The sequence below is a fragment of the Falco peregrinus genome, chromosome 17, assembly GCF_023634155.1.
Source record: "Falco peregrinus isolate bFalPer1 chromosome 17, bFalPer1.pri, whole genome shotgun sequence".
NCBI lineage: Eukaryota > Metazoa > Chordata > Aves > Falconiformes > Falconidae > Falco > Falco peregrinus.
The window spans coordinates 738492-750931 of record NC_073737.1 but is presented as its reverse complement, the minus strand read 5'-3'; the positions used below and the strand labels follow the sequence as shown (position 1 = coordinate 750931).

Sequence of the window (12440 nt, the reverse complement as noted above, 5' to 3'; positions counted from 1 at the left end):
TACCGTAAAGGTATTCTGAAGTTCCGGTGACCTTAAATTTGAAAAAAGCACTTCGCAGTTATGTTCCATGAGAGGGGACCAATAACTGTCTGGACTTTGGAAATGGCTTTGAAAGTGACTGTTTGGAGTGTATACTGTAGTAAAGCTCATGCACTCTATAGGGTGTTATCAGGTGGAGTTTTACGTATCCAAAAAACCTAAGAAAATGAAAAAAGAGAGGCTCAGAATTCTCACCCCCCCTACAGCTGAAGAGCCATTGTGAAGGTGAAGCCTTTAGTTCCCAGGTGAGAGAAACAAAACAACGATCACCTCTCCTGCTGCAAGGCAATTCAAGTAGCAACCGCTCGAAAAAACTGAAGTAGCTACAGCAACTAAAACTGGAAAGCAGAACCACTGTCAACAGCAGCAGAGGAAACCCCACTTGCACCAGAATATCCAGAGCACTCAGCCTGTGTTGTAAAGTCCCCAAATACAGTCCATAAAATAGTGCATATAAAACAGCCCACCTAAAAACTATACATGTACAGAAACTCAAGTGTGTTTGCAGAGGACAGTGACCTCACACATATTGGGCACTGAGGTTTCTGACTTGGAGTCTCATTTATTTTATGTTTGGAAAGGGAGAAACAACCAACCAGACTGTTAGTTAAAGCAGAAGTGACACTTGGCAACATTAAGAGACTTTTTTTCCCCCCTCGAGAAGAAAAGAGGGTTTTTTTAGCACGTGTACTGTAATAAGCCTTCCATCTTTTTTTGCTTCCATACCATGAGCATTTATTTGTACATGCTACTGCAAGAGAAAATCAAGGTGTTCTGCTGCAACCTAAAATTTACTTTTACATACCCAATGCAAAGTTAAGTATGTTTGAGACTATACCAAGGATATGATTACAAGCAGAGTAACAAACACGCAATAGCTAATGGCCTGTACAAAATCTGTGGCTGAAAACCAAAAGTCACTGTAAGGACTGGAGGAACTTGAAAAGCTCTTGGTTTAGAATGACTGAAAACTGTCTTCAGGAACCTCTATCCTTTCAAAGGGTATCTGCCTCCTCTTGAGGATAATGAGGGGACACACTGCAGACAAATTTCTGCTGGTGGGAAAAAAGCTCAATCCCTTTCGAAGGATTCCCTTTAGCTATTTCTCAAAAATCAAGATGAAAAAAAACCCTTGTTTTTCTGTGCCAAGTCTAGAAAGCACTCATCCCATTTATCTGCTGCATTCTTCTTTACTACTATACTACAAATTCAACTTCAAATAGCTTGTTCCAGGCTTTCTTTTTTCAGTCTCAAGCTCCGTTATTTGCTTCAGTGGCTCTTCTCCCTCAGACATGATACTTCAAAACTTAGTGCTTTATGATGAGGCCCCTAAAATGCCTTCAGAAGGCAAACATGATCTCATTTTGCTGATGGAGTTTGTTGAAGCAGTTTTCTTTAAAAAAAAAAAAAAAAATCACTAACCTTTACAAAGGTCATGCAGGAACTCAACAACAAAGTCTAGGAAAGCACCCATCCTGATCCAGAGCCATTCCTTACGGAACTATGCCACATCCAGATTCTCTTCCTTTGATCCCAGCTGTTGTATTTTACATTCGGTGCCAAAAGCCATTACAATACTCTGCTAACACACATCCACTATGTTGCCTTCTAAACCAACTTGCCATCTGCTCTCCACAAGGCATCCATCCTTCTAATCTGTTGACTTAGACACTGTAAGTTGCAGACGCTAAAAGTTCAGAGGCCAAACCAGCTAATCCCAAAGACATCCTGTGCCTCTCAAGCATCTGGGCTCATCATGTGTTCTATTAGCCATGCTAGTTACAACTATTATGTAAACAGAAGATGTAAACAATCATTTTTAACTAATGAGAAAATGTCTGTTTTGGTACTTGAATTTAAATGCTAGCTTGCTGAAGTTCAGACAAGGATTCTGCAATTTTGCCTACCTGTTGACCCAGAAGTTGTTTCAGGAGAGGATGTATTTTGCACCACTGCTTTTTCATTTCTCTGATTTGATGAAGAATTAAGTTTCTCTTGTCCTTTGACGCTTATTTCTGTTTTGTTACCAACTCCCTTAAAAAGAAAAAAAAAAAAAAGATAAGATGGTCTTAACCTATTTATATGCATGTTGTTCTTAATGGGCATATTGATCTACCCCTAAATCTCAGAAAAGAAACATTCAACGCTCTTCAGTGCAACACATACACATAATGATACCTACTACTGACCTGCTTCTCTGCAGAACTTCCCACCCCTCTCAATCTCCCCTTACACACAAGGGAAAAAAAAAAAAAAAAAAAAAAAAAAAAAAAAGAAATTCCAGTGACTTTACTAAACATTACCTTTGCTACAATGCTTAGGATGAAATAAGTACCCTCCAGGCAGAGAGGCAGAAGGAGGAGGCAGAGAAATAGTCCTAAACCTTTTCCTTACACTGACTGTGAGAGGCTGCTGTGCACCTGAAGGAAGCTAGGAGGCAGAACTCATTTTAAAAGTCTGTTACACAAAACGTAGTTGTTACTTTTTAGTGCACTATTAATAGCTTTGTCATCTCGAGTTTCCCATAAATCCACTGGTTTTAAGATTTACAGAGAACTTCTGGATTATTTAAACTAAGAAGCTGGAATTCAGCAGCTTTACTATTTTGAATGCATTATGAGCAAAAATGTGACCATCTGTATGGAGATCCTCTGCCACCAGTAAAAACAGCTACTGCCAGAGACTTTTGGATGCGCTGAAATTAAGAGTTCAGTGCACTGAAAGACTCTGTTGTCACATCAGTCTTTTGTTACGATTTAACCTTGTCAATGAAAGGAACATGTACTGTGAAAGCTTGGTGGATACAACTTTAAGTTCCACAGTAAGACAGACTTGAGATAATTTATGAACAAAATCGAGTTGCTACAGAAAGTACATACCTTAGTGGAATAAACAAACTGATCGATGAGTTTTCCATCCCCAGCAGCATTCTGAAGGGCAAAAACCTGTTCAATTTTAACAACTGGAGACATGTTACATTTTTGAAGATCCAAGTTATGCATGGTTATTGAAGCTGGTAAGGATTTTCTAGCTGCAGCTGTTTTCCATGCAATTTTCACAGGAGGTGGCTCCTCTTCTTCCACACTTGACAGCCGCCGTTGGCTTTGTCTTCGCACCTCAGCATTTGAGGGTGATGCTGCTACCACGTTGGCATGTTCTGGCTGGGTGTTCAACGCTGGCTTCGGTCGTCGGTTCTTCTTGGTCTCCGATTTAGAAGCAGCAGTCTTTTTGGCTTTTGACAAAACCTCCTCTGGCTCTTTGTCTATATAAATGAAGGTGTATTGTTCTATCCTTTCTTCCCGAGTCATTTTCAATGCTTTCTCAGCATGGGCAATGCCAATATCCCACTGAGCACGCTCCCTTTGTGGCCTTGGTTTGCGAATCTTAAGGAACAAAGACAAGCAGCTAATTACAGTGAAGATTTTGCCACATACAGCACTTCAAATGCAATCCCGAGGGTTCTTTAAATCTCTCAGGCAGCAGATTTAAGTTTGCTCTCCATTTACGGGGTATTTTTTGGAAGATGGACAGTGAATCCCCTGCTCAGAGTACAAGCAGGCACTCAAGCTGGACCTTATGACCACCACAATTAAAAGTGTCTGCCCTAAGTTAAGACTTCGCTAAAGACAGTAACAGGCAGCATTCAAGCCTGTAATTTGTTACTGGACACATAATTCATCCTTTTTCAAATCTCCTTATTTTTCTACAAACACTCTTTTCCTTCTACATCAATAGTTTGATTAGCAAAAATATTGACTGAAGTAGTCCATCTACACAGTAAGTAATTCCTGTAGCTACTACTTCCTTTCCAACACAATGGAAAGGAAAATATCCACTAGTATCAGGAGCTGGAAGAACATCCTTTACAAACTGTATTTTTCCAAAGAACAGGTTAATAGTGAACACATAGGCACTGTTTTCATTTTAATATTCTATACAGATGTGAAATTATTTCCAATGCCCAGGATGAATACTGGCACGAGCAGCCAACAAAGTAGGTTCAGCTATTAGCCTTTTCCCATAAAAGTCCTAAGAGTATGGAAACATTTTCGTTACCTCTGTGAAAACACTTCTGCCAGTGAAATGCAGACAACCTTTTACAGGGTAAAGTACTACAGAGTTTCAGAAATGCCCTGTGAAAGTTCTACTTACACAGGCACTGCTGATAACCCTCTACACAATTAGTGATCCATCATACCTTCTGTTTCTCAGAGTGGTTGCTGGCTTGCTTGGCAGCCTCAGCCAATAACTGTTCATACTGTTTGTGTCCTTTGTACTCTCGAACCCGCTTCTCATGCACCCACGCCCTCTCTGGCTGGTTGCTGAAAAACTGAACATGGTATTCACGGGCACCTGAAAATGAAAAATTCTAGTCAGCATTTTTATCAACATCGCTTTTCTTGTTGAGCTTATGCTTTCCTCCTCCAAATCATTCAGTTCCTGCAAGTGGAATTTTAGAAACAAGACAGGCCTAGATTTAGAACAGTTTAAAATGGGAAGATAAGTATACTTTGCCCACACCGAACACTCTCATGCTTATCAGTGTCTTCTTGTAAATACATTGATCTAAGAGAAGTGGGAGTATCTGTGCACAAGCCTAGTTCACACAGGCTCATCTGTAGAGGTAATTTAATAGGTACTAGTTTTACACATTTCAGTAATAGTCCTGCTTAGCATACACACAAGCAGAACTCATCCCACAAAGGGAATTCAAAGGTAAGATATTTTTAATAAAGGAACTACAGAGACCTGATACACTCTGGCAAAGATCTTCCTCCCTTACCTCTTGTATTAATTTTGGTATGAACATCAAGCTGTGGATCACATGAAACCATGCAAGGCCACCACGGGTATGTTCCCACCTTGGACCAAACCAGATCGCCAACCTGAAACTTGATGTCATGGGTGACTTGTGTTGGAAGAGAAGGCAAGAACTGCTGGACCTACAAAGAAAACAAATGGGAGCTTCAAGCCACAGAAGACAATTTAGCACACTTAGAGATGCACACACTATCCACAAGGACATGATAGTTTTCTCTCAGGTATCCCTGAGGTTTGATAATCTAACACAAGGGAAACATTTCTCAGAAACATGACAAAAAGGAGTTACACACAGCTAGGATTTACACAAGATAGTTACCGACAAACCAAGACACACAACAGCAACCCCCACCCCAAAAAAGTTTCTGCTTCATAAGTTGATGAAGAATGTTGCTTTTGGGATAAAACAAAGCAATACAGACAGTACAACAAAAGATGTTTTGACACAGTAAGGATTAACAAGATTTTCAAAGAAATGGTAACTGATTCATCTAATAAATTAGTTAACAGGTTAGAAGTTTAAAAAGTCTTAGTTAATATATGTACTAACCGGGGTTTCCTCCAACACTGTATCTTCTCTTGGTCTTTCCGATAGCATGCTAAGCCTCTCATTTGGTCTCTAGGAAATGGGTAACAATGAAGAGAAAAAAAGGAAAACAAACACAAACAAGGTAAGGGGACAGTAAACCAAAAAAAGCTTATAATGAAACCAGGCAGAAAAAAACTAATTCTGAGAAAGGCGACCATGAACCCAGAAAACACAGCTAGGGTGACTCCTTATGCCCAACTCAAAACATAGTAGCATCACAATCAGAAAATACCTTTTTTCCCTGCACTATTTACATTACCATCACACCTACACACAACAATGTTTTCCTGTAACAGATGATAGGAGAACATACACTCAGGGACAGTAAACCCAAATAATTTTCCACCTAAACTAATATACTACTTCAAAGAAACAGAGAAGAACATATGAAGGATATCCATAGTGACATGGTAAGTCTCACTGTATACCAGTTATTTGCAAAAACGACATTACAAGAATCATATTAAATATATGGTATGAAAATTGTAAATTCGATGTTAAATTGCATACAGTTGACAAATATATTTAAAGGATCAGAAGCCAACAACATAAAGCCTATAGTGCATTTATAAACCAGGCTGAGGCATGCACACAGCCTGCTCTAGCAGAGTAGGACAGGAAAAGGTTTTGACAGAAGAGGGAACACCACGGAACAGAAGCTAACACCACTTGTGGAGTGGCCATGATAGGGAATGTGATGACAGCACCCAAGAAGATAAGCGCTGGGCCCTGATCTATCTAATGAGGCAGAGACCAGACATTTGCTTTTACTGTAACAGAGGAGAAGTCAGTAGTCAAAGGACTCAAACAGCAGCAAAAAGAGGAATCATGACACATGCAGTGAGAAAATAATAATGATGTTAATCCAAATTATACCTAGTCCCTTTAAAACAAAGACCCCATGTTAGCCAATACTGCATGCTTCAGCTCAGAGAAACTAAGAAACCCACATGTAAACATCACCCAGAACAATTCAGGTCAGTGTCTCATTTAGAGTTGTCTGTAGAAAATAATCATTGAAGACCAATCACATTGATACTTGCTGGGCAGAAGTCATCCCTCCCTGGTACATCAGAAAGCGCAGCAATGACTCCTGCCTTGCTTTTGCTACAGTGAGTTAGTGGAAACTTCACCTCTGCCAGGAGAGCCAAGCTGATTGCAAACTTCCAGCTCCTCGCAGAATACAACTAAGAAGCAGAGTAGCTTTTTCTGAAAACAAGTATCGAGGGCTTAGAGTTTTCAGAACATTTTCATTTCAAACCAGCCTTTCAAGTAAGTATGAACATCCCCCCCCCAGTCTGTGAGTTTCCACAGAGATTACAGCATCAGAATGAAGAAACAACTGCAGATCACCTTACTTTCAAATTTCCATGCTGAGCATAAAAGTGTAAACAATTACAGTCGTATCAGAAGTTTTGTTTGTTCCTACTAAGATGATCCTAAGCTACAAGCCTCATACCATTAATGCTAAAGATGACAAAAGTGTACATGATGAACGCACATGAAGATGAAATCATGCAGCAGAAAGCCAAATGGCGGGAGAATGAAACAGACTACACTGTGTAACTTGTAACAAAAACCACTAGCACAAAATCCTGTTCATGTCATAGTGATCTGCTGTCTGAAACACGGGTGAATAACATGAAAGATTTTATTGCAACAACACCTTTTGAAAGGGAAATGGAAGCTACAAGGAAGACAAAAGCAAGAACAAGATTTCTGGTGAATTCTGGATGACGCTTACAACTAGGAACCTGGAATTTCAGAGGAAAGGTTTTAGTTCAATCTGGGAAAGGCAGCACATGGGAGAAGACGGAAGGTTATGTTCTCATGATAACCAGGTAACACCAATCAAACAGAGCGACAGGCACAGCTGAAGCTTCAAGAGTAGAATCGGAGCCCCTGCTAAGAGGGAGGACAAAATGGTATGGCAAAACTGACAGCCTGGTGCGGGCGTGACAGATGTCTGGAGAAGAGGCCAGAAAGCCCGGATAAAAGACCATGTCTTTAGGTGAACTCTGAAAGAGCCAAATTCACTGAGGTTTGTTTTACGTGAAACTTGGGGGATAAATAATTACAGCAGCGAGCAAAGGACCGGTGGATGAACAACAACCGAGCAGCAGAGGCATTCAGCAGAGAGGTGACAGTGAGAACTGACCCCTCTTTTCCACCTCTCCATGCAGGTGTAAGGTGAGTCTGAGGGAGATGCCACTGGGGGAACTGCCTTCCCATTGTAACTGCCTCCTGGTAGCAGGCTGCCAGGCAGACACGCTGGCTGCTACAGCCACTTGAAATCAGCTTCAAACAGCATTTCTGAGATCAAGAAAATTACGTACAAATGCAGTCATGAATGGCTCGTATTTTAATTGGATAGTCCATTTCAAGTTTGGATTACCATGTTTATTAAGATCTTACTGAGCTTCAATAGAATCAACTATGGTAATCAAATATTACAGAAGCCCAAAATCTTGATACATCACCAACCTGATCTCTGGAAGAGGTCCACTTACCAGGAGGGAGATAGCACAGTTCTAAAACTTGTGGATATTCATGATGAGGGGTGCATACATGAAGTTAGCATGTCTTCCACCAAAAATAACAACATCACTACTACATCAAACGTATGAACTTTGATCAGAGTCCCGATCCCTACAGGACAGGATCTTCTCCCATACCTACCAAGAGCAGCAAGTATCACGGGGTTTCACAGGAACCTGCAAAAAACTCAGCTATACAGTGTAACAGCCCAGCCTGAGCTGGACAATTTCTGACCTGGCCTGACACAGCACCTTCCCCATCCCCGACACTAACCATGCTGATCTGCTACCCATTCCCCTCAAACTGGGAAATACAGAAACCAGTATCACAGAGTTGGCAGGAATAAGCAAGAGAAAAGGAAACATTAGTAATGAAGTGGCTTAATAAACTGAAGAAAAAAACCAACCAGCTGAGAGTACCAAAGACCAGTAATTTGTGTCTCTACTTCCCAGAATCTCAGTTAAAACACCACTTACATTTACACACCCTGTGTATGTACAACTGTGTTACAAAATTTGGACAGAAACAGTAATAGACATCAATATTGAATTTTCCCAAAGTTTGCCAAGTCAACTGGTACTTTTAATTTGCCTGATGTTTTAGAATACTCATTTCTACTAGTTTCTACATATGCTATGTAGCTCTTGGGTTTTGTACATCATCATGACATTAATAATATCTTTCAAAAATTAATTAAAAGCTGCAATGCCGAATATTCTGGGTAACCTGACTTTCCACTGAGTAACCCAGCATTATTTTGAGAGGCAATTTTAGCAATGTGCATGCTTGTATGCTTTTGGCCAAAAGCTCCATCTTCCAACACAGTCCAAAGCGCACCAAACTCTGAACATGCCAAAACACTAAACAGTATTTAGAAAACATTATATAACCTTTTCTAACATTTCTTTTTCATATGCAGCCTTTTAACCAAAACTGTTTTGAACTAGAAATTCAATTCCTAGCAACCTAATATCGAGTATCTGACAAGTCAATAAAAAGCCTCTTAAATATGCATACAACTAAAAGTAAGGAAAAACACTGCCGAAGACGCATACTCCAACAGTATCAGGTATACAGATGGCTGAAACTATTATTTCACTTACATTTTGCTCCTCTGGTTCTAATTTTGGAATTTTGTGCGACTTGCGCTCTTCCGATCGGGAAGAGTCATGCTTGCTACTTTTTTTCCTTTTCTCTTTTCTCCCTTCATGTTTCGCCTTAGCATACTCACTCGCTTGTACTTCATTTAAAAGGTCCCCACACAGAGAGGACTCAAACAATTCCCTGCCGTTCTGGATAGTTTTGGTTATTTTTAATTTGATCTCTGGTGAGCCAGTCTTCTTTGGAATCACCGTTTGTGAAACTGAAGGTGGTGGTGGAGGTGGCAGCTGTGGAGGGGAAGGTTTTTCCAGAACATCGTGTGGCCTTGCGTTAGAGTTTTCCATTTGGTAATACTCTGGGGGACTAAAGTTTCTGACTGTTCCAAAACCATTGGCTGAACCATTGGGATATTGACTGTACGTCTGGTATTTGGCTTGAGGTTCGTACATATTGATTGTTGGTGGGTAGCCATTAGTGATGGGTGGAAGCTCCTCCGTCGTGGGCGTAGGGTACTGAAAGCCTTGCTGCAGAGCAGTTTCATATGGCGTTTGTCCACCATCTTCAGCAATGTCACTGCTGGCATCAAAGGCATCCTCTTGGCGGATGTTGGCTGAGTCAATGAGTTGAGGTGGTTGCTGAATTGTGTTTCCCATGATCCCTTGCATGAAAGAGAAAGAGAAATCCATTGTTCTGCTCCAGCATCCTTAGCTTTCCCTTTTTCTCATAGGGCCTAAAGGCGAGGGAAGGGAAATAAGAAGTCAGTGTAAGTCAAAAGAGAATAATTAAGCACATTTGTTGAGAAAAGAGATCTGAAAACCAGTCTCCCCCTCTCCATTCTGTAGCCACCCTCCCATGGATTTGGTATTACTTAATATTTAAGAAGGGCAATTTACACATTTCTGCGGAACAGCTTTTTTATGACTGCTTTTTTCTTTTCCAAGACATTTAAAGAAATGTTACAAGCACCTACAAGTGCTTAAAATGATGAGTCCAAGCATTATGAAGTCAGAATAATGGTGCTAAAACTCCAACCACTCTCTGCAGCCCTCCTAGTTTGGTGCTAGAAAGCATTATTCTGACATAAAGCAGTAAGACAGCAGACTTCAACCCTGAAGCGTACTGAAGATACCAAGTTCTCTTGACACCATAGCCACTGCAAACTGAACAAAACACAAAATCCACAGAGAGACCAGTGAAAACAAGAGAGAAACCTCTTCCTCCCCACCTCCTTGCCAAAATTCGAGACAGATGAGCAGCCCTTAGGCCAGCAGCAGACCTAAGCCACAGGCTTTTCTGAACAATGGCACAATTACAGCGAATAGGTCATTCCACCTCAGCTGCTGGGAAAACCAGTTTATTCTGTATGACAGCCTCAGATGGGGTTTCCCAACCTCCCCCCTCACCAGAAAAGCAGAGTAGAGTTTGCACCCATCAGCTCTCGGCAGCTAGGTGAGGAGGGTTATCCTCCTCACTCCCCAACCTCCCACCTCATTTTAAGATTAAACACTTAGGGCTTAAATACTACATGGTTCTGAGGGAGAGAAAAACAGTTTCAGTATCAAAAGATCCCCAAACCCTAAGGTTATTCACAGAATTAGATTACAGCTGAGAAGGCTGTCATACACACTTTCAATTTTTCACTGCATGCTAAAAACACCGAAATCAGACTAAATCAGATTTCCAAAATTCAACTACTGGCTCAGAGAAGGCTTTTGCATTCAGCTAAATAATCTCAATGTTCAACAAAAAGAAATACACAGTGACCTAAACTTCAGGTAAGAAATACAAGCTTTGCTTCCAAGCAAGGTCAATTCAGCCCTTCCAAAGTAAACACAGCTCTGTATTATTTATTCTGTCTCTGTGTAGGCATGAAGGAGGGTTACTGTGCCCTTTTGGTCAGGGTTTGAAATGACATTAACACATCCCACAGATACTTCTCATAATAAGAATCTACATATAACCCTGCCCACATTAAATTCTCACCCTCCCAATGCAATGCACCTCAATACCTTATCTAATAGTTTTCAAAACATTAAGAACACTTCCTCTGTGACTGCAAAAAGAAGAAACTGAAGTTATAACAGTAACAAGTAAGAACTTGACCAGAATTTTGCTGTATGTATTGTGGACTTCATATTCAGGTTATATTGATGTTTGCATTCATCTTTAAAGCCCTGTGCAATCAACTAGGGGCATATTTATCACTGTAATTAAACGACTTAGGGAAACAATAGCACAATGCTATGCAGCAGAATTCACTAATTGCAGTAACTTTTAAATCTTGTGGCTGTAAAACCACCCCTTCCATCCAGCAGCTCTCTGCACATCAGCCACAAAACCAACACAAACATGTTACTGCGGAGGGGACAGCGTATCTGAGGGACAGTACATAGAGCAAGCAGGATTGCGTATCAAGGTCAAAAACACAGCACCACCACCCATTCTAGGAAGAGGAAGTGGGACTGCTTGTACTATTTACCAATTAATTGTTACTTTACATTGGCCAAACTGAAGAGCAAACAATAGATTTCTCACACTAATAAGAAACTGCACCCTAGGCTGCTAGGCTGCTTTTATTTGTTATTAAAATGAGGTTCAATCTTTTTTTTTTTTTTTCTTCTGAATACTTAAAAAAACCCCAACCTTATCTTGAGAAGCTGCAACAGCATTTCAGTTACCCTGGCATATCCATTGCTGGATGGACAAAGTCAAAGCAGAAATAGTTTAAGAAATTTTATAATTACTCTTGAATTCCCAGTTTTTTATTTCTGCCATTTTCTTTTAATAGTAATTAAATCTTTCTTTTACACAAATACTCCAACAGCAAGACCATCCATTTAGTTTAGCAGAACTAAGCACCAGAATGTTAAATACAGGATCTGTTAAAAATTGCATGCCAAGACCCAAACTTTGGTGTGGCCACACCAGAACTACAAAAAAGGAAAAATTAACATGCAGAAAGCAAAACTCTATAAAACAAATAACTACACAGCTTTCTATGCTTTGTTAAGAATAACTCTGCTTATGTCTCAGGCTATTTGAATAATTATGCTTTATGTTTTCCTGCTTACAACTCTGACTAAGAGCAGAAACCTAAGTTTTGAGTGCTGCTGTAGGATGCTAATCTGATATGGTAAATTAATTTCAATGCTTTTCATTTCTCTCAAGAGGAAAAAGAAAGTATGATAATTCATTTAAAAGACATTTTTCACCCAGGTGCAGGTTCTTTGGCCTCACTAGCAATATCAAATATCAAGGCAGACTACTCATTTCACTAGATAGTACAGCTCCTCTAACAAGCAAGTATCTCACGGTGCAAGAGGAAAAAAACCCTTGCTGCTGCTACCACAAC

General features: G+C 40.2%; 1 protein-coding gene across 7 annotated transcripts in view; it reads right to left on the bottom strand.

Moving 5' to 3' along the window:
• The window catches only part of NSD3 (nuclear receptor binding SET domain protein 3), a 52152-nt gene that overhangs the window by 29663 nt on the left and 10049 nt on the right, over positions 1 to 12440 (bottom strand). For all 7 annotated transcript variants that reach the window (XR_008750035.1, XM_027781148.2, XM_055820074.1 and 4 more), the window contains exons 2-7: positions 9091 to 9818; positions 5411 to 5479; positions 4823 to 4982; positions 4238 to 4392; positions 2919 to 3422; positions 1947 to 2073 (exon numbers count right to left, since the gene is read on the bottom strand). Coding sequence is in view for 6 of the 7 variants with exons in the window: in XM_027781148.2 (XP_027636949.1) it covers positions 1947 to 2073; positions 2919 to 3422; positions 4238 to 4392; positions 4823 to 4982; positions 5411 to 5479; positions 9091 to 9774 (1699 nt within the window). In the remaining variant the exon portion in view is untranslated. The remainder of the gene's footprint in view (positions 1 to 1946; positions 2074 to 2918; positions 3423 to 4237; positions 4393 to 4822; positions 4983 to 5410; positions 5480 to 9090; positions 9819 to 12440) is intronic.